Source organism: Centroberyx gerrardi, chromosome 3 (assembly GCF_048128805.1).
Source record: "Centroberyx gerrardi isolate f3 chromosome 3, fCenGer3.hap1.cur.20231027, whole genome shotgun sequence".
Classification (NCBI taxonomy): Eukaryota; Metazoa; Chordata; class Actinopteri; order Beryciformes; family Berycidae; genus Centroberyx; species Centroberyx gerrardi.
In genome coordinates, this window is record NC_135999.1 from 976,866 (window position 1) to 1,001,865 (window position 25,000).

Consider the following 25,000-nt stretch of genomic DNA (forward strand, 5'->3'; position numbering starts at 1 on the left):
TTTCTTTCTAATAATTCAACATTTTATTCAGGTCTGACATTGTGACTCGGTTTAGAAAGCTGCTTTAGAAAAACATAACTGGTCTCTTTAATATTGTTAGAAACTGGAGTATCACTGCAGCCAACAACAGGAAGTGACTGCAGAATGAACCTGCTGTACTTTAGATATTTAACATTTCCTTCAGAGTTTTAAGTCGATCATCAAGGACCGGACTGATGTTTCACCTCTGAGCCTTTGAGAGAAAACAACATTCAGTGAAAGTGTAAACCAGATGGTTAGGAATCAGACTCACCCTGTCGGTCTCTCTGTGCAGCTCAGGATACGCATCGCCCTGCCAACAGACAGCCAATCAGGTGATCAATCAGCCAGCCAATCAATCACAGATTCTCAGAGAGAATCAATCTGACCAAATTAAAAGCAACAACTTGTATTTTTTCAAGACTTGAAAAACAAAATGAAGCAAATAAAGTTGTACCCACATGCAACACAATTCATATTGCAATATTCAGCAAAAGAATTACAATGTGATGATTTCTGTGTCAATATTGTGCAGTCTGTATTTCCTCTATGTGATTCTACACTAACACTGAAGAGAGCGTTCATGAAGAAGAAATAGAAGGAAGACGAAGAAGAAGAAGAAGAAATAGAAGGGAGAAGAAGGAAGGAAAAGGAAGAAAAAAGGAAGAAGGGAGAAGGAAGGAGGAATAGGAAGGAAGTAGGAAGAAGAAGAATGAAGAAGACGAAGATGAAGGAGCAAGACAGAACAAGGAAAAGGAAGAAGACTAATTGCGAAGATGAAGAAATAGAAAGCAGGAGCAGGAAGAGGAAGGAAGGAGGAGGAGGAAGAAAAAGGAAGAAGGAAGACGAGGAGGAAGAGGAGGGAGGTTGAACCCGGGTCTGCCAGCTGACCCAGTCAGATGCATTATGGGAAGTCGTTGCAGCAGTGGGCGGGGCCAACGTCACGACGGCCGTCTTACCAGGATGTGGGCGACGGTGGGAACCAGGCTGGCCAGCGCTCCCTGGGGAGCCTGCAGCACTTCGACGCTGAACCGCACCGCCCGCCGCAGAATCCTCCGCAACACCAGCCTGACACACACACACACACACACACACACACACACACACACACACACACACACACACACACACACTGATTCAGTTCTCTACTCTATTAACTAACAGACAGTTCTCCAGTGTTCCTCCATCATGGAGACTCAGCTGAAGTCTCGATCCAGACCGAGCCGGACCGGTGAGAGTCGGTGTTAAGTGTCGGTGTTAAGTGTCGGTGTTAAGTGTCGGTGTTAAGTGTCGGTGTTAAGTGTCGGTGTTAAGTGTCGGTGTTAAGTGTCGGTGTGCAGGCAGACTCACTCTGGTCCAGACATGCCGGGGTGAACTCCGTCAGCGATGCAGACGGTCAGCGTGCGGACGTGGTCGGCCACCACGCGGTACGCCATGTCCACCCGCCCGTCGTCCGCCCCGCCCGTCCGGCCCCGGTACGCCCCGACCCGGGACCGCTGAGGAACACAACTCCATGAGCCAATCGCTCGTCAATAACTCTCTACATATCCTAATCTGAGTAAATTCATCACAGGACCCTCTTGGTGTTTTGTTACCTTGGTATTTTGGTGTCTTGGTGTTTGGCGGTCCCTATCTCCTGTATGGTGTCTTGGTGTTGTGGTGTTTTGGTGCCTACCTGCTGCATGGTGTTTTGGTGTTTAGGTGTTTTGGTGCCTACCTGCTGCATGGTGTGTTGGTGTTTTGGTGCCTACCTGCTGCATGGTGTGTTGGTGTTTTGGTGCCTACCTGCTGCATGGTGTTTTGGTGTTTTGGTGCCTACCTGCTGCATGGTGTGTTGGTGTTTTGGTGCCTACCTGCTGCATGGTGTTTTGGTGTTTTGGAGCCTACCTGCTGCATGGTGTTTTGGTGTTTTGGTGCCTACCTGCTGCATGGTGTTTTGGTGTTTTGGTGCCTACCTGCTGCATGGTGTTATGGTGTTTTGGTGCCTACCTGCTGCATGGTGTTATGGTGTTTTGGTGCCTACCTGCTGCATGGTGTTTTGGTGTTTTGGTGTTTTGGTGTTTTGGTGCCTACCTGCTGCATGGTGTTTTGGTGTTTTGGTGTTTTGGTGCCTACCTGCTGCATGGTGTTTTGGTGTTTTGGTGCCTACCTGCTGCATGGTGTTTTGGTGTTTTGGTGTTTTGGTGCCTACCTGCTGCATGGTGTTTTGGTGTTTTGGTGTTTTGGTGCCTACCTGCTGCATGGTGTTTTGGTGTTTTGGTGTTTTGGTGCCTACCTGCTGCATGGTGTTTTGGTGTTTTGGTGCCTACCTGCTGCATGGTGTTTTGGTGTTTTGGTGCCTACCTGCTGCATGGTGTTTTGGTGTTTTGGTGTTTTGGTGCCTACCTGCTGCATGGTGTTTTGGTGTTTTGGTGTTTTGGTGCCTACCTGCTGCATGGTGTTTTGGTGTTTTGATGCCTACCTGCTGCATGGTGTTTTGGTGTTTTGGTGCCTACCTGCTGCATGGTGTTTTGGTGTTTTGGTGTTTTGGTGCCTACCTGCTGCATGGTGTTTTGGTGTTTAGGTGTTTTGGTGTTTTGGTGTTTTGGTGTTTTGGTGCCTACCTGCTGCATGGTGTTTTGGTGTTTAGGTGTTTAGGTGTTTTGGTGTTTTGGTGTTTTGGTGCCTACCTGCTGCATGGTGTTTTGGTGTTTTGGTGCCTACCTGCTGCATGGCGGCCATCAGCGGGCTGAACAGGTCGGTATCGTAGTTGGATCGTTTCCCCTGCAGGACGCTCACCAGTCTCTCCAGTCCCATCCCAGTATCCACACTCAGCTGGGGCAGGGGGCGCAAGCTGCGGTCCGCCTCCCTGACACAGGACAGACCGGACACACACACCGGTCACTGGAGATACACACCTTCATACTGGGAGCTGACCAGTACAACCTAGAACTGTGTGTGTTGTACTAGGTTTATGTGTGTCATACTGGTTTCATGCGTGTCATACTGGTTTCATGTGTGTCGTACTGGTTTCATGTGTGTCAAACTGTCCTATGTGTGTGTTGTACTGGTCCTATGTGTTATCCGGATGTATGGGTGCACCTGTTGTACTGCATGAAGACCAGGTTCCAGATCTCTACCACATCAGGACAGTCTGTGTTGACCAGCATGGCGGCGTTGCGGCCTCCCAGGTGGTCGTAGTGGATCTCGGTGCAGGGGCCGCAGGGGCCCGAGTCGCCCATCTCCCAGAAGTTCTCCTGCAGGCCGAACGGCAGGAGGCGCTCCGCAGGAACCCTGAGGAACCACAGCTGCTGTCACCTGCTGCTCTCTCTTTACATGAGACCATTACTATTATTATTATAAATGATATTATTATTCTGATTTTCATTATTGTGTTGTATCTGTTTATCTTCTTATCTTGTTAAGCTCTTTGTATTGCAACTTTGCACAAAGGGTGCTATATCTATAAAATCTGACTGATTTACTATTGTATTGTTTTTACACTTTATTCTTATCCTTTTATCTTGTGCTGCCTTCTTGTTTTCACTTTTTATTTATCTTTACAAAACTACTAGGAGTATTAGCAGTAAAAGTAGTAGTATCTGTAGCAACAGAAAAAGTACTCCAAGTAATAGTGGTAGTAGCAGTAGTAGTAGAAGGAGTACAAGCAGTAAGAATAGTAATAGTAGTATCTGTAGTAACAGTTGTATCCATAGCAGTAGAAAATGACATTATGTCATTTAGCAGATGCTTTTGTCCAAAGTGATTTACAATAAGTACATTTTGTCAACAGAAGAAGTACTAGTAGTAAGAGTAGTAATAGTAGTAGTAGTAGGAGTAGTAGGAGTAGTAGTAGTAGTAGTAGGAGTAGTAGGAGTAGTAGGAGTAGTGGTAGTAGGAGTAGTAGGGTTAGGAGTAGTAGTAGTAGTAGTAGGAGTAGTAGGAGTAGTAGGAGTAGTAGTAGTAGTAGGAGTAGTAGTAGTAGGAGTAGTAGTAGTAGGAGTAGTAGTAGGAGTAGTAGGAGTAGTAGGAGTAGTAGTAGTAGTAGTAGGAGTAGTAGTAGGAGTAGTAGGAGTAGGAGTAGTAGTAGTAGGAGTAGTAGTAGGAGTAGTAGGAGTAGGAGTAGTAGTAGTAGGAGTAGTAGTAGGAGTAGTAGGAGTAGTAGTAGGAGTAGTAGTAGGAGTAGTAGGAGTAGTAGTAGTAGTAGTAGGAGTAGTAGGAGTAGGAGTAGTAGTAGTAGGAGTAGTAGTAGGAGTAGTAGGAGTAGGAGTAGTAGTAGTAGGAGTAGTAGTAGGAGTAGTAGGAGTAGTAGGAGTAGTAGTAGTAGTAGTAGTAGTAGGAGTAGTAGGAGTAGTAGTAGTAGGAGGAGTAGTAGTAGTAGTAGTAGGAGGAGTAGTAGTAGTAGGAGTAGTAGTAGTAGGAGTAGTAGTAGTAGTAGTAGGAGTAGTAGGAGTAGTAGTAGTAGGAGGAGTAGTAGTAGTAGTAGTAGGAGGAGTAGTAGTAGTAGGAGTAGGAGTAGTAGGAGTAGTAGTAGTAGTAGGAGTAGTAGGAGTAGGAGTAGTAGTAGGAGTAGTAGTAGTAGTAGTAGTAGTAGTAGGAGTAGTAGTAGTAGTAGTAGTAGTAGTAGTAGTAGGAGTAGTAGTAGTAGGAGTAGTAGTAGTAGTAGTAGTAGTAGTAGGAGTAGTAGTAGTAGTAGGAGTAGTAGTAGGAGTAGTAGTAGGAGTAGTAGTAGCAGTAGTAGTAGTAGGAGTAGTAGGAGTAGTAGTAGTAGTAGGAGTAGTAGTAGTAGTAGGAGTAGTAGTAGTAGTAGTAGGAGTAGTAGTAGGAGTAGTAGTAGTAGGAGTAGTAGTAGTAGTAGTAGTAGCAGTAGTAGTAGTAGGAGTAGTAGTAGTAGTAGTAGGAGTAGTAGTAGTAGTAGGAGTAGTAGTAGTAGTAGTAGGAGTAGTAGTAGTAGTAGGAGTAGTAGTAGTAGTAGTAGGAGTAGTAGTAGTAGTAGGAGTAGTAGTAGTAGTAGTAGGAGTAGTAGTAGTAGTAGTAGGAGTAGTAGTAGTAGTAGTAGTAGTAGTATTTTGTGCACAGGCCAAAATAAAAGCACACCCTGTGCCACATTAATAAAGTAAAGTGCTCAGCATGAACCCAGCAGCTGTGGGGTTTTCCTTCCTTTAACACTTTTTGTGGAAGTTACTGAACTTCCAAAGTTCTGTTTTACTGAACTCCTCCTGCTGCTCTTCCGGACGTTTCCGGCCCGCGGGAACCAAACGTACCCGATGTCCAGCCAGATCTGACGAGTCTCCTCGTCGGCTGGTAAACCCGAGGCGGCGTCTCCCGCAAAATAAGACACATAGAGTCTGTCCGGACGTATCCCATAATGCTCTGTGAGGAGACTCCAGGCCATGGAGCAGGCCTCCTCCTGTAGAGAGGGACAGGCAGGCAGACAGACAGGCAGACAGACAGACAGGCAGACAGGCAGACAGACAGACAGACAGGCAGACAGACAGACAGACAGACAGACAGACAGACAGACAGGCAGACAGACAGACAGACAGGCAGACAGACAGGCAGACAGACAGACAGACAGACAGACAGACAGACAGACAGACAGGCAGGCAGACAGACAGACAGGCAGACAGGCAGGCAGACAGGCAGACAGACAGACAGACAGACAGACAGACAGACAGACAGGCAGACAGACAGACAGACAGACAGGCAGACAGACAGACAGACAGACAGGCAGACAGGCAGACAGACAGGCAGACAGACAGGCAGACAGACAGGCAGACAGACAGACAGACAGACAGACAGACAGGCAGACAGACAGGCAGGCAGGCAGACAGGCAGACAGACAGACAGACAGACAGGCAGACAGACAGACAGACAGGCAGACAGGCAGACAGGCAGACAGACAGACAGACAGACAGAGAGACAGAGAGACAGGCAGACAGACAGAACAAAATTTCTGTTAGTTTCACATGACAGAGATTTCAAACCAACGATAATTAATCACCTGGAGTCACAGTGGATCAGTCATTTCCCTCATTGGTGTGAAATTTGGTTCAGGTAAAACTCCTTCACCCAGAATTCACAGCGTGTTTAACCCATAATGCACAGTGCTTCCTGCAGCTGAAGGGTCGGTTTGGAAACGTCCCGGGACGTCCCAGTCACACAAGAGTCAAACAGCTGACCCGGGGCTTAGAACCAAAAGTCACATGACTCCCAAGCAGCTTGTTGATTGGACAGAGTTTGAACCGGTCATCCTGCAGGTTAGAGACTAGACTCCCTGTCACCAGGGCTGAACCCAAATGTCCGGACCTCGGCAGACCTGCAGACTTTACGGCTCGCTCCCGTGAAGTCCGGGAGGGTTTAGGGCCGCCCACTGTCAAAATGTATCAGGTCTGTAAGGCTCTCTGTGGACTTTTGGGGAGCTCCATGCAGACTTCCAGCGAGTCCGCTACCTTGCAGACTTCTCTGGTGATATTTCCCATCATTCATTGCACGACAGACGACACGTCAGCTCACACAAACAAAGGCAGATGTCAAACATGACGGGAAAACAGGCAAAGTGTTTTCCTGTGTGAGTTATTAACATCTACTGATATGATGAAGCAGATATTCAGCAGCGTTGACTGTGATCAGCCTGTAGCTGACGGACTTCTCTGCTCTGCACCCTTCAGTGATCCATTGTTTAACGTGGATTTTGTGTCGGTGGTATCCACGGCAACGAGCGAGGGGAGAAGTCCCGTCCCATTCGCCCCTTATATGCAGCCCCGCCCCCCTGAGCCCTGTGAAGTCACGTGGACGCTGAGCTGCACGAGTCTGCAGGCCGGACATTTGGATCGGGCCCCTATCTAACGTGACGGACTCGTCTGTCTCTTCTTCTGTGGTGTTCACACCAGTTCAGAACACATGAAGGAACAGCTGAATATGAGCATCAGTCCAGACTTCATTTTGTTCTACTAGGCTTTCCGTCTCCTTCTACCCATAATCCCTTGCATGCCGATTTGTGGACTAAATCATAAGTATAGAGGTTTGTTTCTATACTGGAGTACGATAAAAGAATATTTAGATTTTTTGTTATTTTTTTTATCTTTCTTTCTTTTTAATGTCATTTTACAGGACAAATGATGTACTTTGGTGTTTTATATGAAGCACATTGAATTTGCCTTGTGTATGAAATGTTCTGTATAAATAAAGTTTGCCTTCCCGGCAGCAGAAGCGACTCGCCGCTCCGCCTCACCTTGAAGTAGTCTCCGAACGACCAGTTCCCCAGCATCTCGAAGAAGGTGTGGTGGGACACGTCGCGCCCCACGTCCTCCAGGTCGTTGTGTTTGCCGCCGGCCCGCACGCATTTCTGACTGTTGACGACCCGCCGGTAGGCCGCCATCTCGCTGCGGGGGTCGGCCGTTCCCAGGAGGATCGGCTTGAACTGAACAGAACGGAGCGGGGTCAGAGGTCAGAGGTCAGAGGTCAACCCGTGAAGGAACTCATCAATTCAACTGAGGAATTGGAATTTGAAAATACCTTCAGGAAACAGAACCGAAACTGAATTGAACTCAATGGAGAAATTGAATGTGTTTTTTTCCTCACCACATAGAGATTACATTAGTGTTCTATTATCAATAATGAATATCATAACATGTTAAAGGAACCTTTCAGCTGGTGTTTGATGCAGAACACGTGATGGTAATCCATACATTATGACTGAATGTGTTTGATTTGCTGAACTGTCTTTTATTTGATTCATAATGTTTTGATTTATCATGTTTAGAGTCATTTTTAGAGTCACATTTCATGGACTTCAGTTCAGTTCACATCAGTTTCCTCACAGCTGGGAGACTTTCACACTCTGCTGCAGGAGCTGGAGTCTCAGTTCAGTAATGATCCTGCACTTCATGCATGAAGTCCAGGATTAAAACCAGCTGGAAATCAACACCGCTCACTAAATGCTGTAAATATTGAAAATCTTGTTTCTCAACTCAAGCTGAAATTAGCTTTTTATTCTAGGAATAAATCACGCTTCTAAGAAATATCTGGTATCTGCAACCTGCTTACTGAGCCAGGACAGAATCCACCAAAATATCATCCTGACTGCTCTGTGTCCTCCGCTCCAAGCCTGGTGTGATGCTGGGGGGGGGGGGGGGGTCAGTGTCTCGAGGACACTTCAGCAGGGTGGGGGGGTTTGAGGAAGTGAGATTCCTACTATAGCGACTAGGCCTACTGGAAACAAAGTAAAAAGTCGCTGAGAGGCTGAGATAGGGCAGGTGAACAGGTGCTTATATTAACTATCTAATATCACCGCCCATATCCATGTGACCTGACTATATCGATCACTGTGATTGTGCAATAACAAATAAACAACCAAAATAACCAAAATATAAACCATCACAAAATTATCCATTTATAATTCATTCTAAATTCACAGTAAATCCATTCATGGCTCCTACACCTACAGTCACCCGCTAGCTTGCCGCAGGTGTTTTAACCCGAACCGCAGCCTGTAAACCAGACCCGGACCGACCTGGTTCATCCCGGCGTTGACGAACAGCAGGCTGGGGTCTCCGCGGGGCCGGACCGGGGCGGACGGCACCGGCCGGTGTCCGTGCTCCTGCTGGAAGAAATCCACGAAAGTCCTCCGGACCCGCTGGGAGGAGAAGTCCGGGACTCCGCAGTACGACCGGGAGAAGAGTCCCGGCAGCGCCCTGACGGACCGGAGCAGACCCGGTTTCAACATGTTAGACTCTTTGCCGCTCCGCCCGGTGGGGAACCGGAGCCGGTGAAAGCCCCCGGGCTGCCGCGGCTCTGACGGAAACTACAGCGGAGATTTTAGGTCATTTCTGCTGGTTTGAGTTGACCTGAACCGTGCAGACTGGCTCCGGTGATGCGCATGCGCACTCTAGCCACGCTACTTCTTCTTGATGAATACTGAAGATCCGGTAGATCAGACTGGAGCGCGCGAGCTGCTGCCCCCTGCAGGCTGTAATTAGTACACCCGGCTGCTCAAAACTAGGTAGCATACAAGTTTTGATAATAATAATCATCATAACCATAATAACCAGAATAATAACTACAAACAAAGCTGTACATTTGTAGTCTTTTTGTTTTTTTACTTATTTAGTTACTGTAACAAACTAATTCAACATTCAATAGTCCGTAAATAATATGAGCACCTGGAAACAGGAAAAAAAATGTTGTAAAAATGTACACTGAGTATTAATGACGTATATAAAATGTACGCCTACTGTGGAAACATGTAATATAGCCTATATTTAATATATTTAACATAAGACAACATGACACTTTGTTGTTGCAGCAACAGTACCTACAGGAGCCTAATAGTAATATGATTCAGCAGAGGAGAAAGACAAACAGAACATAAGCACACACACATAAAATATAAAATACACATTAAACAGTAAAATAATAATAAAAACAATAAAGCAATAACATAGAATAGAAAGAGTGATGGAGGGAGTGAAGTTGTTCCATCCAGATGTAAACTGATTTGTGTTTCACTTCATTTGTATTTAGCTGCTGCTGAAGCTGCTAAAGTTCCTGTTCTGTCTGTATTTTTTTCCTATTTCACATGACTGTAATGGAAAATGTTAATTTAAATATAATGCCTTATAACTTTACTGTAGTCACAGACAGACAGACAGACAGATAGATAGATAGATAGATAGATAGATAGATAGATAGATAGATAGATGGGTTGGTTCAGTCTGTTTCTCATTCAGTCAGCAGGGATTTCATTTCATTTCATGCTCTAACAGTTTTTAAGAGTTGATGATTTTCAAATGACAGAAATCTCCCTTTGAAACTCATTTCTTCCAAAAAAAAAAAATCCCAATCACAAAAACACATATTTAGTAGGCTAGGCTATATCCAATAAGAAAAATCCATATTTGCTCCAATCTGAAAAATTCCCTTTTTTCATCCTGAAAATGTCACAAAAATGCATTCATATTTTTTTCTCTTTTAAAATTCCAAAAATATTGGTCTTTTCTCCAGTTTATTTATTTTATTTATTTTTTTCCCCCAAACCCGCAGTGTGTTGTGGTTCTGACGGCGGGGGGCGGGGCCTGTTCCGTCATCAGAGCACATTTGAATCACCTGTTATCAAACTAACAGTCCGCAACAGTTTGTTTTTCGACCGCGGAAACAAAGTGATGAATATTGCCATAATATTTATGAGTGTTGACTGATATCTGTAGGATGCAGAAAGGACTGAAGAGGTACTTTGTGAGCATGGACGAGTACCTGGCCAGCCTCGGTCTGTACCGGAAGATGGTGGCGCGCGACGCGTCCAGTCTGTTCCGAGCCGTGTCCGAACAGGTGAGCTAAGCTAACAGCTAACAGCTAAGAGCTAATATCTAACCTGCTAACAGCTAACAGCTAATATCTAAACAGCTAACAGCTAACAGCTAATATCTAACCTGCTAACAGCTAATATCTAACCTGCTAACAGCTAATATCTAACCTGCTAACAGCTATAGTGGGGCAGATAGGCAAACCAATTGTGCATTTTATGACTAAAGCATGAAAGTTTCAGCATATAATCTACATACCCCAAGGTTTTATTTCAGACATGGAAGCAATTTGTATCTGACCTCTGACCTGACCTCTGACCTGAGGTTAGGGTTGAGAGGTCATTGACCTCAGCATTGCATTTTTCCAGTTTTTGCCCCATCACCTTGCATTATAATCATGTATATCTATCTATTACGACGGCGTTTTAGGGCCACTGTAAAAAAAAATTAAAAATCTAAGATTTCGAGAATAAAGTCAAAATATTACGAGAATAAAGTCATGATATTTCGAGAAAAAAGTCGAAATATTATGAGAATAAAAGACACATGACACATGACCACACTCAGACACACATGACCATACTGAACTGATAATGTCATCGTAGGGTGGGTTAAGAGATGCCGACATGACAACAACATTGCTCAGTCAAATTTAACATGTTAAATCTACCTTGTGTGAAGTCCACTTTTTGGGGTTCTCTTTCAGTCGAGACCTCGACGTCACCACATACGGGATACGCCTTCCTGAGGCGCTTTGCTCCGAAGTCCTCTAAAATCACGCCAGAATGGCTGATCGAGCTGTCAATCATCCCTCGTCAACCGAGCATATATATATGATGTGACAGCGGAAATGATCTCATTCACCCTTCCTTCGCGGTGGACTTCGAATCCTCTATCGAAGACTAACCACTACGTTATCTATTCTTTGCACTACTTGGCTGTGTTTTCTCTCATTAGTTCATGACTGATAAGCTCACTGCAGCTGGTATTCTGCCCCAGCCAGAGCGTCGTCAAACTTTTTGGGCTGAATTGCGAGCGCTAACGGCTAGCCCGCTAAGCTAGGCTATGTTCTATGTGAACATAGAAGGCTATGTTCTTCAATTCGCACGACGCTCCCCTCCTTTTATGGGCATAGTGGTCTCTACGGTACAAGACCGGCAGGCTCGTGTCTTAAAACAGGAAATTCAGTCACTCCTGGCAAAGGGGGCTATAAGACGTGTTCCTCCGTCAGAAGCGAACGACGGTTTTTACAGTCGGTATTTTCTGATCCCAAAGAAGGACGGGGGTCTCAGACCAATTCTGGACCTACGGCTGCTAAACAAGAGTTTAAAAAGGCTTCCCTTCCGCATGCTCACACATCAACAGCTTTTTCGAAGTATCCATCAGAACGATTGGTTTATTACCATTGATCTGAAAAATGCATATTTTCATGTCCCGGTTACAGTGCGCCACAGGAAGTTTCTGAGGTTCGCATTTTAAGACGAGGCATACGAGTACCTCTCGCTGCCGTTCGCTCTGAGTCTGGCCCCGAGGACCTTTTCAAAGTGCATGGAAGCGGCAGTAGCCCCCCTGCGCCAGAGAGGGATTCGACTATTTTGCTATTTAGACGATTGGCTAATTGCGTCAGAGTCGAAAACACAGGCAGAGAGGAACGCAAGGATAGCTATATCCCACTTAAACTCCCTCGATTTGATGATAAATTGGGAAAAGAGCCGGGTGAGGCCAAGCCAACAGACTCTGTTCCTGGGGCTGGAATTAGACTCCACACTGATGTGTGTAAAGCTGCCGGAAACAAGGATATCTTCCTCGAGGCATGCGTAGCAAGGCTCCGGCTGGGCAAACGGGTTCAGGTTCAGGTGTCAGAAGTTACTAGGACTCATGGCAGCAGCGGTGGCTGTGATTCTGTTGGGTCTGTTGCATATGAGGCCCGTACAGGAACGGTTCCTCACGCACGGTGCGCACCCCAAACGAGACAGAGCGCACTGGCTGTTAGTAGACAGACAGTGTTGGCGAGCCCTTTCTCCGTGGAGAAATCACTCACTACTGTCAGTAGGCACGGTATTAGGCCCAATTCTCCGTCGTCGGGTGATTACCACGGACGCGTCGAGACGTTGTTGGGGTGCAGTATACGAGGGAAGGATGGCGAGCGGTGGTGCGCCGCGCGTGGAATTAACCCCTTCTGCTGCCCTATAGCTGATATCCTGCTGTTTTTACAGGAGCTGTTTGACAAGAGTCTCTCATCATCTACCCTTAAGGTTTATCTCGCGGCTATCTCGGCGTGCCATATGGGTATTGATGGTGGCTCGCTGGGCAATCACCCGCTGGCTTCTCGGATCCTTAAAGGCGCAAGGAGGTTGAGGTCGGCTTGCGCTCGACTGATGCCAAATTGGGATTTAACTATAGTGCTAAATGCCTTGTGCCAGACTCCGTTTGAGCCTATGGAGAGTGCGCCAATTAAACTGGTTTCCTTGAAGACAGCATTTCTCTTGGCTATAACCTCCGGTAAGTGTGTGGGAGACCTTGCGGCTCTGTCTGTTAACAATGTGTGTATGCAATTTGCAGAAGCGGATAGCAGTGTGACACTATGCCCCAATCCAGCATATCAGCCAAAAAATATTTCCTCTCACTACAGGACGAGGATTATTAGGCTTGCTGCTTTTTCTCCCCCTCTGTTTGCGTCGGAGGATGCGCAGGTTTTGAATACGTTGTGTCCTGTCAGAGCCTTGCGCCTTTACGTGAACCATACGAAAGACTGGCGGAGCTCTGAGCAGTTATTCATGTTTTGGAGCTCAGACTAAGGGTTGCGCTCTTTCCAAACAACGTTTGGCGCATTGGATAGTGGATACGATTTCCATGGCCTACGGTTTGGCACAGAAGGAGCTTCCACAGGGGCTGCGTGCACACTCCGCGTGGCATGGCAGCTTCGGTGGCGCTTTTGAATGGGCTTTCCATAGAGGATATTTGTGCGGCAGCCAGCTGGGCTTCCCCTCATACCTTTACCTGTTTCTACAATCTGGATGTCACTCAGCGTTGCGCGTAGTGTGTTGTCAGTAGTCCTGTAACCCACAAGCACCATCATAAGTTATATATGTAGCCTATATATGTACTATATATAGTATACATTTTTCCCTACGGCCATCCTTGCCTTAGTTTATTGATCCCCATGATTTAGGTCAGCGCATCAATATCATCAGTCATAGTGTTATGAGCCACGAGATGTGGATTTTATCTCCTCTGTGTGGTTAGGAACACAGACAGGCTCGGCGTGGGGGGGTATATGTTCTCTCCCTCAGAGAACCAGGGCTATATCATAGCCCCAACGTTTTTTTTTGTGTGTGTGGGGGGGTTCCCCCATTTGTTCATGTTTTACTTTATTAAAACAGAGTTTACAGCAGTTCTGTGCAATCTGTGTAATAAGAGCGTAAAAATAAATTGATGGTATACTGCCTTTATGCCTGCGAAAAAGTGAAAAAAATTGAAATTTGACAGCCTGAAATTTGTTCGCCCTCTGCCTAGTCCCAGAGGTCAAATCTCAAATGCCTCCACGTCTGAAAATAAATTTCATGGTTTATAGAAACACTGGAGAAAGTTTCATGCTTTAGTCATAAAATGCAGAATACCTTCCATACACGAGCTCATCTGCTCCACTGTAACTGCTGCAGAGCTACAGGCTGGAAGCTGCTGGAGAGGAGGCAGGAGTACACTGTTATGGGGTTGCTAGGCTGTTACTAGGTGGTTACTAAGGTGTTACTAGGTGGTAACTAATGTGTTACTAGGCAGTTACTAAGGTGTTACTACTGTAGGTGGTTTCTCAGTGATTGGTACTGGTTGCTAGGGTGTTACCGGGTGGTTGCTAAGTGATTAACTGTGGTTGCTAGGTGAGACTTTGTGTATGTGTGTGCATGTGAGCTGCACACCTCCACAGCAGTTGATGACATCAGCCATTCTCAACATTCTGTGTTTGCGCACGCATGTTTGTTGTGTTACAGCTGTGTGTGTGTGTGTGTGTGTGTGTGTGTGTGTGTGTGATAGTAATCACAATATTTATTACTAGTACTGGTTGGTTTTCTGTTCTCCAGCTGTTTCCTGTTGTCAGAGGTAACAGTGTTGTTTGGGGTGTGTGTGTGTGTGTGTGTGTGTGTGTGTGTGTGTGTGTGTGTGTGTGTGTGTGTGTGTGTGTGTGTGTGCAGCTGTACTACTCTCAGAACTACCACCAGAAGATCCGTCAGGAATGCGCCGACTTCATGAGAACCAACCGCTGCAAGTTTGAGCCGGTGAGTTAACCAGCAGCCTGTCTGTCTGTCTGTCTGTCTGTCTGTCTGTCTGTCTGTCTGTCTGTCTGTCAGCCTGTCTGTCTGTCTGTCTGTCTGTCTGTCTGTCTGTCTGTCAGCCTGTCTGTCTGTCTGTCTGTCAGCCTGTCTCTCTGTCTGTCTGTCTGTCTGTCTGTCTGTCTGTCTGTCTCTCTGTCTCTCTGTCTGTCTGTCTGTCTGTCTCTCTGTCTGTCTGTCTGTCTGTCTGTCTCTCTCTCTGTCTGTCTGTCTGTCTCTCTGTCTGTCTGTCTCTCTGTCTGTCTGTCTCTCTGTCTGTCTGTCTGTCTGTCTGTCTGTCTGTCTCTCTATCTGCCTGTCTGTCTGTCTGTCTGTCTGTCTGTCTGCCTGTCTGTCTGCCTGTCTGTCTGTCTGTCTGTCTGTCTCTCTGTCTGTCTGTCTGTCTCTCTGTCTGTCTGTCTGTCTGTCTCTCTGTCTGTCTGTCTCTCTGTCTGTCTGTCTGTCTGTCTGTCTGTCTCTCTATCTGCCTGTCTGTCTGTCTGTCTGTCTGTCTGTCTGTCTGTCTCTCTATCTGCCTGTCTGTCTGTCTGTCTGTCTGTCTGTCTGTCTCTCTGTCTATCTGCCTGTCTGTCTGTCTGTCTGTCTGTCTGTCTGTCTCTCTGTCTGTCTGTCTGTCTGTCTGTCTCTCTGTCTGTCTCTCTGTCTGTCTGTCTGTCTCTCTCTCTGTCTGTCTGTCTCTCTGTCTCTCTGTCTGTCTGTCTGTCTGTCTGTCTCTCTGTCTGTCTTCCTACAATCAAATGCAAAAATACTCATAAAACAAGAAGAAGAAGATTAAAATGAAGAATTAAAATAAGTAGCAGTGATGTAAATAGGTTTTCAGTGTAGTGAGTCCCCGGGACCCGCAGGTGGTAATTTGAGTGGGTCCCCAATAAAATCTGTGTTTTTTGACAAATTGTAGTGTTAAACTCGTGTTTGATGTTATATGGTTATAATTATGGTTATATTCATGTATGTTGAAAATGTATCTGAAAATTGAACAAATAAAATCCCAAATCTGAAAACTTTATTTACAAAACTTTATACAAATGTATGTATGTATAAAAGCAACAGGTTGAGTAGGCTACTACCAACTACCCGGTCTACCCAGTACTGACGTCTCGCTCTGTCATGCTATCCAGCATGATGTATTAAACTATATCCAGGAGTAACGTTAGCCTGCTTCCCTAAAGCTAACGAGCACAAAGCTAATGTAAGCTAAGACACGACCGAGCGCGTTACGGTCTCGGTCCCGTCGGGTTCGGGTCGGGTCGCAGACCTCTAATGTGTAGTAAATGAAACGACTAGTTAGTGAAATCAAAGTCCTATGTTGCAAACAGAATGGGCATTTTTATCTTGTGGCCATCCATGATGATATGAATCGATTTGAAGAAACATAGTGGCTGACGCACAGACATGTCAGTCACGGCTTTTTTCCCCCCGAATAATAACGAGCAACTTCAGGTAGAAGAAATATGTGTTTCCATCGCATTAGCCTATCTGTGCTTTCCCGAATAACGGATTCAGATTCGGGTTCATCCCTACCTGCAGTTTGTTGGCCAGCAATATGTTTGATCTTTTTCTTTGGTGGCATTTTAAAACGTTTTCCTTTCACTCATTGAGACTGAACAAAACGGGAGATATGCGCGAGATATATGTGCAGACGGTGAAAAAAATCGCGGCATGTGGATTATTTATTTTTTTCAACACGGCGCGTCCTCTGGACGGTAAAGCATCATCGGGTCATCATCGACATGAGTGAATACAGCATCCACCTGAGTTTATTTACCAATTACCAAGTTTGTAGCCTTGTTGAAATGAAATCTGTGCGGCGAAAGTAGCGTTGGATGCAGGTCCAGCGAGGGCATGAAGTCTCTCCCGCGATGACTGAGACTATTTTCTAGGAAAAAATAGGGTACGTCCCCCGGACGCGTCGACTGCGTCCTTTTGGATTTGAACGCGTCAGAGACGCAGGACGTGCACCTGTCATCACTGAAGTAGATGCAAGAAGGTATAAGAATACAATTAAAAATGTTACATTAAAAATAGAAGACATCACATGAAGTCTATAATTAATAGTTGGTATTGACTCAGGATAACTTGTGGATTCCCTCTGGCTTTTCTTTCAGTTTGTTGAAGGTTCGTTTGAGAAATATCTGGAGCGTCTGGAGGATCCCAAGGTGAGCCGGTGTGATGACGTTACAGGATTCACTGACACCTGAAACCTGTTATTCATATTAACCTGAGTTCACCAAGTCAGCGTCAGTCTGTTCCACTGAGCGACGTGTCGACGCTCAAGATCAAAGTGTTCACCGTCGGTCCGTCAGCAGCCAATCAGATTTCTGTCTTTCCTTGTTTCCCTGCTGATGTCATTTAGTTTCAGGAACAACAGTCAACTCTGACCTGTTAGTCTGGTTAACTCTGACCTGTTAGTCTAGTCAACTCTTTAACTCTGACCTGTTAGTCTAGTCAACTCTGACCTGTTAGTCTAGTTAACTCTTTAACTCTGACCTGTTAGTCTAGTTAACTCTTTAACTCTGACCTGTTAGTCTAGTCAACTCTGACCTGTTAGTCTAGTTAACTCTCTAACTCTGACCTGTTAGTCTAGTTAACTCTTTAACTCTGACCTGTTAGTCTAGTCAACTCTGACCTGTTAGTCTAGTTAACTCTTTAACTCTGACCTGTTAGTCTAGTCAACTCTGACCTGTTAGTCTAGTTAACTCTTTAACTCTGACCTGTTAGTCTAGTTAACTCTGACCTGTTAGTCTAGTTAACTCTGACCTGTTAGTCTAGTTAACTCTTTAACTCTGACCTGTTAGTCTAGTTAACTCTGACCTGTTAGTCTAGTTAACTCTTTAACTCTGACCTGTTAGTCTAGTTAACTCTCTAACTCTGACCTGTTAGTCTAGTTAACTCTCTAACTCTGACCTGTTAGTCTAGTCAACTCTGACCTGTTAGTCTAGTTAACTCTCTAACTCTGACCTGTTAGTCTAGTTAACTCTCTAACTCTGACCTGTTAGTCTAGTCAACTCTGACCTGTTAGTCTAGTTAACTCTCTAACTCTGACCTGTTAGTCTAGTTAACTCTTTAACTCTGACCTGTTAGTCTAGTTAACTCTGACCTGTTAGTCTAGTTAACTCTTTAACTCTGACCTGTTAGTCTAGTTAACTCTGACCTGTTAGTCTAGTCAACTCTGACCTGTTAGTCTAGTTAACTCTCTAACTCTGACCTGTTAGTCTAGTCAACTCTGACCTGTTAGTCTAGTTAACTCTCTAACTCTGACCTGTTAGTCTAGTTAACTCTTTAACTCTGACCTGTTAGTCTAGTTAACTCTTTAACTCTGACCTGTTAGTCTAGTCAACTCTGACCTGTTAGTCTAGTCAACTCTGACCTGTTAGTCTAGTTAACTCTTTAACTCTGACCTGTTAGTCTAGTTAACTCTGACCTGTTAGTCTAGTTAACTCTTTAACTCTGACCTGTTAGTCTAGTTAACTCTGACCTGTTAGTCTAGTTAACTCTTTAACTCTGACCTGTTAGTCTAGTTAACTCTCTAACTCTGACCTGTTAGTCTAGTTAACTCTTTAACTCTGACCTGTTAGTCTAGTCAACTCTGACCTGTTAGTCTAGTTAACTCTTTAACTCTGACCTGTTAGTCTAGTTAACTCTGACCTGTTAGTCTAGTTAACTCTTTAACTCTGACCTGTTAGTCTAGTTAACTCTGACCTGTTAGTCTAGTTAACTCTTTAACTCTGACCTGTTAGTCTAGTTAACTCTGACCTGTTAGTCTAGTTAACTCTTTAACTCTGACCTGTTAGTCTAGTTAACTCTGACCTGTTAGTCTAGTTAACTCTGACCTGTTAGTCTAGTTAACTCTCTAACTCTGACCTGTTAGTCTAGTCAACTCTGACCTGTTAGTCTAGTTAACTCTGACCTGTTAGTCTGGTTAACTCTGACCTGTTAGTCTAGTCAACTCTTTAACTCTGACCTGTTAGTCTAGTCAACTCTGACCTGTTAGTCTAGTCAACTCTGACCTGTTAGTCTAGTTAACTCTTTAACTCTGACCTGTTAGTCTAGTTAACTCTTTAACTCTGACCTGTTAGTCTAGTTAACTCTGACCTGTTAGTCTAGTCAACTCTTTAACTCTGACCTGTTAGTCTAGTCAACTCTGACCTGTTAGTCTAGTCAACTCTGACCTGTTAGTCTAGTTAACTCTTTAACTCTGACCTGTTAGTCTAGTTAACTCTTTAACTCTGACCTGTTAGTCTAGTCAACTCTGACCTGTTAGTCTAGTCAACTCTGACCTGTTAGTCTAGTTAACTCTTTAACTCTGACCTGTTAGTCTAGTTAACTCTTTAACTCTGACCTGTTAGTCTAGTTAACTCTCTAACTCTGACCTGTTAGTCTAGTTAACTCTTTAACTCTGACCTGTTAGTCTAGTCAACTCTGACCTGTTAGTCTAGTTAACTCTTTAACTCTGACCTGTTAGTCTAGTTAACTCTTTAACTCTGACCTGTTAGTCTAGTCAACTCTGACCTGTTAGTCTAGTCAACTCTGATCTGTTAGTCTAGTTAACTCTTTAACTCTGACCTGTTAGTCTAGTTAACTCTGACCTGTTAGTCTAGTTAACTCTTTAACTCTGACCTGTTAGTCTAGTTAACTCTCTAACTCTGACCTGTTAGTCTAGTTAACTCTTTAACTCTGACCTGTTAGTCTAGTCAACTCTGACCTGTTAGTCTAGTTAACTCTCTAACTCTGACCTGTTAGTCTAGTTAACTCTTTAACTCTGACCTGTTAGTCTAGTTAACTCTGACCTGTTAGTCTAGTTAACTCTTTAACTCTGACCTGTTAGTCTAGTTAACTCTGACCTGTTAGTCTAGTCAACTCTGACCTGTTAGTCTAGTTAACTCTCTAACTCTGACCTGTTAGTCTAGTCAACTCTGACCTGTTAGTCTAGTTAACTCTCTAACTCTGACCTGTTAGTCTAGTTAACTCTTTAACTCTGACCTGTTAGTCTAGTCAACTCTGACCTGTTAGTCTAGTTAACTCTTTAACTCTGACCTGTTAGTCTAGTTAACTCTTTAACTCTGACCTGTTAGTCTAGTTAACTCTCTAACTCTGACCTGTTAGTCTAGTTAACTCTTTAACTCTGACCTGTTAGTCTAGTCAACTCTGACCTGTTAGTCTAGTTAACTCTCTAACTCTGACCTGTTAGTCTAGTTAACTCTTTAACTCTGACCTGTTAGTCTAGTTAACTCTGACCTGTTAGTCTAGTTAACTCTTTAACTCTGACCTGTTAGTCTAGTTAACTCTGACCTGTTAGTCTAGTCAACTCTGACCTGTTAGTCTAGTTAACTCTCTAACTCTGACCTGTTAGTCTAGTCAACTCTGACCTGTTAGTCTAGTTAACTCTCTAACTCTGACCTGTTAGTCTAGTTAACTCTTTAACTCTGACCTGTTAGTCTAGTCAACTCTGACCTGTTAGTCTAGTTAACTCTTTAACTCTGACCTGTTAGTCTAGTCAACTCTGACCTGTTAGTCTAGTCAACTCTGACCTGTTAGTCTAGTTAACTCTTTAACTCTGACCTGTTAGTCTAGTTAACTCTTTAACTCTGACCTGTTAGTCTAGTTAACTCTGACCTGTTAGTCTAGTTAACTCTTTAACTCTGACCTGTTAGTCTAGTTAACTCTCTAACTCTGACCTGTTAGTCTAGTTAACTCTTTAACTCTGACCTGTTAGTCTAGTCAACTCTGACCTGTTAGTCTAGTTAACTCTTTAACTCTGACCTGTTAGTCTAGTTAACTCTGACCTGTTAGTCTAGTTAACTCTTTAACTCTGACCTGTTAGTCTAGTTAACTCTGACCTGTTAGTCTAGTCAACTCTGACCTGTTAGTCTAGTTAACTCTCTAACTCTGACCTGTTAGTCTAGTCAACTCTGACCTGTTAGTCTAGTTAACTCTCTAACTCTGACCTGTTAGTCTAGTTAACTCTTTAACTCTGACCTGTTAGTCTAGTTAACTCTGACCTGTTAGTCTAGTTAACTCTCTAACTCTGACCTGTTAGTCTAGTTAACTCTTTAACTCTGACCTGTTAGTCTAGTTAACTCTGACCTGTTAGTCTAGTTAACTCTGACCTGTTAGTCTAGTTAACTCTCTAACTCTGACCTGTTAGTCTAGTCAACTCTGACCTGTTAGTCTAGTTAACTCTCTAACTCTGACCTGTTAGTCTAGTTAACTCTGACCTGTTAGTCTAGTTAACTCTCTAACTCTGACCTGTTAGTCTAGTTAACTCTGACCTGTTAGTCTAGTTAACTCTTTAACTCTGACCTGTTAGTCTAGTTAACTCTGACCTGTTAGTCTAGTTAACTCTCTAACTCTGACCTGTTAGTCTAGTTAACTTTCTAACTCTGACCTGTTAGTCTAGTTAACTCTGACCTGTTAGTCTAGTTAACTCTTTAACTCTGACCTGTTAGTCTAGTTAACTCTGACCTGTTAGTCTAGTTAACTCTTTAACTCTGACCTGTTAGTCTAGTTAACTCTGACCTGTTAGTCTAGTTAACTCTCTAACTCTGACCTGTTAGTCTAGTTAACTCTGACCTGTTAGTCTAGTTAACTCTCTAACTCTGACCTGTTAGTCTAGTTAACTCTTTAACTCTGACCTGTTAGTCTAGTTAACTCTGACCTGTTAGTCTAGTTAACTCTTTAACTCTGACCTGTTAGTCTAGTCAACTCTGACCTGTTAGTCTAGTTAACTCTCTAACTCTGACCTGTTAGTCTAGTTAACTCTCTAACTCTGACCTGTTAGTCTAGTTAACTCTGACCTGTTAGTCTAGTTAACTCTCTAACTCTGACCTGTTAGTCTAGTTAACTCTGACCTGTTAGTCTGGTTAACTCTCTAACTCTGACCTGTTAGTCTAGTTAACTCTGACCTGTTAGTCTGGTTAACTCTCTAACTCTGACCTGTTAGTCTAGTTAACTCTGACCTGTTAGTCTGGTTAACTCTCTAACTCTGACCTGTTAGTCTAGTTAACTCTGACCTGTTAGTCTAGTTAACTCTCTAACTCTGACCTGTTAGTCTAGTTAACTCTCTAACTCTGACCTGTTAGTCTAGTTAACTCTGACCTGTTAGTCTAGTTAACTCTCTAACTCTGACCTGTTAGTCTAGTTAACTCTCTAACTCTGACCTGTTAGTCTAGTTAACTCTGACCTGTTAGTCTAGTTAACTCTCTAACTCTGACCTGTTAGTCTAGTTAACTCTGACCTGTTAGTCTAGTTAACTCTGACCTGTTAGTCTAGTTAACTCTTTAACTCTGACCTGTTAGTCTGGTTAACTCTCTAACTCTGACCTGTTAGTCTAGTTAACTCTTTAACTCTGACCTGTTAGTCTAGTTAACTATGACCTGTTAGTCTAGTTAACTCTCTAACTCTGACCTGTTAGTCTAGTTAACTCTGACCTGTTAGTCTAGTTAACTCTCTAACTCTGACCTGTTAGTCTAGTTAACTCTGACCTGTTAGTCTAGTTAACTCTCTAACTCTGACCTGTTAGTCTAGTTAACTCTCTAACTCTGACCTGTTAGTCTAGTTAACTCTGACCTGTTAGTCTAGTTAACTCTCTAACTCTGACCTGTTAGTCTAGTCAACTCTGACCTGTTAGTCTAGTTAACTCTGACCTGTTAGTCTAGTTAACTCTCTAACTCTGACCTGTTAGTCTAGTTAACTCTCTAACTCTGACCTGTTAGTCTGGTTAACTCTTTAACTCTGACCTGTTAGTCTAGTTAACTCTGACCTGTTAGTCTAGTTAACTCTCTAACTCTGACCTGTTAGTCTAGTTAACTCTGACCTGTTAGTCTAGTTAACTCTCTAACTCTGACCTGTTAGTCTGGTTAACTCTCTAACTCTGACCTGTTAGTCTAGTTAACTCTGACCTGTTAGTCTAGTTAACTCTCTAACTCTGACCTGTTAGTCTAGTTAACTCTGACCTGTTAGTCTAGTCAACTCTCTAACTCTGACCTGTTAGTCTAGTTAACTCTGACCTGTTAGTCTAGTTAACTCTCTAACTCTGACCTGTTAGTCTAGTTAACTCTGACCTGTTAGTCTAGTTAACTCTTTAACTCTGACCTGTTAGTCTAGTTAACTCTTTAACTCTGACCTGTTAGTCTGGTTAACTCTCTAACTCTGACCTGTTAGTCTAGTTAACTCTGACCTGTTAGTCTAGTTAACTCTTTAACTCTGACCTGTTAGTCTGGTTAACTCTCTAACTCTGACCTGTTAGTCTAGTTAACTCTGACCTGTTAGTCTAGTTAACTCTCTAACTCTGACCTGTTAGTCTAGTTAACTCTGACCTGTTAGTCTAGTCAACTCTCTAACTCTGACCTGTTAGTCTAGTTAACTCTGACCTGTTAGTCTAGTTAACTCTGACCTGTTCGTCTAGTTAACTCTGACCTGTTAGTCTAGTTAACTCTGACCTGTTGGTCTAGTTAACTCTCTGACTCTGAGTCTCTGTGCAGGAGACGGCGGGTCAGGTGGAGATCAAGGCTCTGTCTCTGCTGTACAGGTGAGCAGAACCTGCTGTTCAGATCCGGTTTGGAGAGTTGAGAAGACGAGCTGCTGTTTCAGGCTGCGTTCACACTGAGGCTCCGAGAACCGAACCCACATCAGTTCAGATTATTATGGGATATGAGCTCCGTCCTGCAGTATCTGAACAGATATGAGCAGCAGTGTGAACGGAGCCGCAGTCTAAACTGATTCAAGGGCAAAACAAACAAACTTAAACAAACATTTCATACTGTAAAATGCATTAATTCCTCTTTAGATGATAGTAGGACTTATTTAAGGACTGATGTCTCCTCACAAACCTTCGACTTTACCAAGTCACTGTCTAATTTTCACTTGTGTTTGCTTTAACTGCAGTGTGTGTGTGTGTGTGTGTGTGTGTGTGTGTGTGTGTGTGTGTGTGTGTGTGTGTGTGTCTGCAGGCGCTGCTTCCTGATCTATCGTTACCCGGGGAAACCAGCCACCGTGATCACAGAGGAAGGCCTGGTGGACAAGGTGCAGGAGCTTCTGTCTGCAGGGAAACACTACAGATTACAAGACAGATTATTCAGAATAAACAGATAAAACAGATTATTCACAACAGATGAACAGTGCAGTGTGTTAGTGTAATAAAACAGAATGGAACAAGACTCTTCTAAACATTAGCTGCTCTGCTTATAAACTTCACAGATTTTCACCTGAGTGTTTTTTGCACCACAGCAGATCTCATTAAAGTCTCTGTACTGATACAGAGTCCAGACTCTTCAGGTTGCTGCTGATTTCCTGATGCTGATGTGACTGATGTGTGACTGTCAGTGTCTCTGCGTTGCCTAGGTGACACTGTGTTGCTCTAACAACGGTCACTACGACATCGTTTACCCCAGGAGTTACCCCGCCTCCGCAGCGCTCTGCCAGTGTGAGTACAACTGCAGTACTTTAGCTATAGCACTTTTCGAAACACAGTTACAAAGTGCTTTACAGTCAAAATAAAAGAAAGTCCAAATGCAGTAATAACTACTAGAAGAGAAAAAGTAAAATAACAAGATGGAACAATAAAATGCAAAAATTGAGTAAAAGCAACATAAAAGGGGCAGGAACAGCATAAAAACATAAAACAAGGCAAAACAGTATGGGACTTGGAGGTAATGTGTGTGTGTGTGTGTGTGTGTGCGCGTGCGTGCAGCGATCCTGTACGAGCTGCTGTACACCCGGGTGTTTGGGGTGGAGGAGGCTGACCTCCACCAGGCCATGGACTCCTTCCGGGTCGGAGGTCGTCGCTATAGAAACAGCTCGTCTGCCTGCAGCGACGGGGACATCGGCTACGACACGCCCGAGGACCGAGCCCAGAGGTACACACACACACACACACACACACACACACTACTGTTGTAACTGTAGCATTTTTCTTAACCAGGTAAGTGCTGTACCTCTATGAACCTCTAGTGTGTGATGACATCAGTGTGTACTGATGACATCACTGTGTACTGCTGAAGATGATTTGGAGGCAGTTTTAGTCCAGAAACCAGAGCGTTTGTTTTCTCCTCCAGGGAGGAGCTGGAGTTGGGCGGAGCTGCTGAGGACAAACCCAGAACTCTGACTGACGACAGCAAGGTAGAGGGCTTTTATTTTGAAAGGAACACCTTGAGGAGAGGTTGTTTAACTGTCCGACTCCGAGCCACCAAGGGGGGAAATGTCAAAGACTTGGTTTCTGTGTAAAGATGTAAACAGCTGGAACAGAGTGTCCACATGTTCTGAAGTCTTAAATGATTTAAATTTAAGGCTTTAAAGTATTAAAGTCTTGCATGCAGTTATCAGGTCGTCATGTTTCAGCTTGTTAAACAGCTGCTTTTCCAACAGTAACTTTCA

General features: G+C 44.1%; 2 protein-coding genes across 3 annotated transcripts in view; one reads left to right on the forward strand and one right to left on the reverse strand.

Annotated features, from left to right (window-relative positions):
• aars2 (alanyl-tRNA synthetase 2, mitochondrial (putative)) overlaps positions 1-8,853 on the reverse strand; it is a 19,582-nt gene extending 10,729 nt beyond the window's left edge. For both annotated transcript variants that reach the window (XM_078282820.1, XM_071900221.2), the window contains exons 1-8: positions 8,513-8,853; positions 7,232-7,420; positions 5,262-5,407; positions 3,100-3,291; positions 2,722-2,866; positions 1,369-1,514; positions 978-1,086; positions 293-331 (exon numbers count right to left, since the gene is read on the reverse strand). In XM_078282820.1, coding sequence (XP_078138946.1) covers positions 293-331; positions 978-1,086; positions 1,369-1,514; positions 2,722-2,866; positions 3,100-3,291; positions 5,262-5,407; positions 7,232-7,420; positions 8,513-8,725 — 1,179 coding nt within the window. In that variant the 5' untranslated portion in view covers positions 8,726-8,853. The remainder of the gene's footprint in view (positions 1-292; positions 332-977; positions 1,087-1,368; positions 1,515-2,721; positions 2,867-3,099; positions 3,292-5,261; positions 5,408-7,231; positions 7,421-8,512) is intronic.
• A 1,353-nt stretch (positions 8,854-10,206) lies between these two features.
• alg13 (ALG13 UDP-N-acetylglucosaminyltransferase subunit) overlaps positions 10,207-25,000 on the forward strand; it is a 34,268-nt gene continuing 19,474 nt past the window's right edge. The window contains exons 1-8 of the mRNA XM_071900218.2: positions 10,207-10,326; positions 14,492-14,575; positions 16,735-16,785; positions 23,110-23,156; positions 23,578-23,650; positions 23,969-24,050; positions 24,318-24,483; positions 24,682-24,745. Of these exons, the coding sequence (XP_071756319.2) occupies positions 10,207-10,326; positions 14,492-14,575; positions 16,735-16,785; positions 23,110-23,156; positions 23,578-23,650; positions 23,969-24,050; positions 24,318-24,483; positions 24,682-24,745 (687 nt within the window). The remainder of the gene's footprint in view (positions 10,327-14,491; positions 14,576-16,734; positions 16,786-23,109; positions 23,157-23,577; positions 23,651-23,968; positions 24,051-24,317; positions 24,484-24,681; positions 24,746-25,000) is intronic.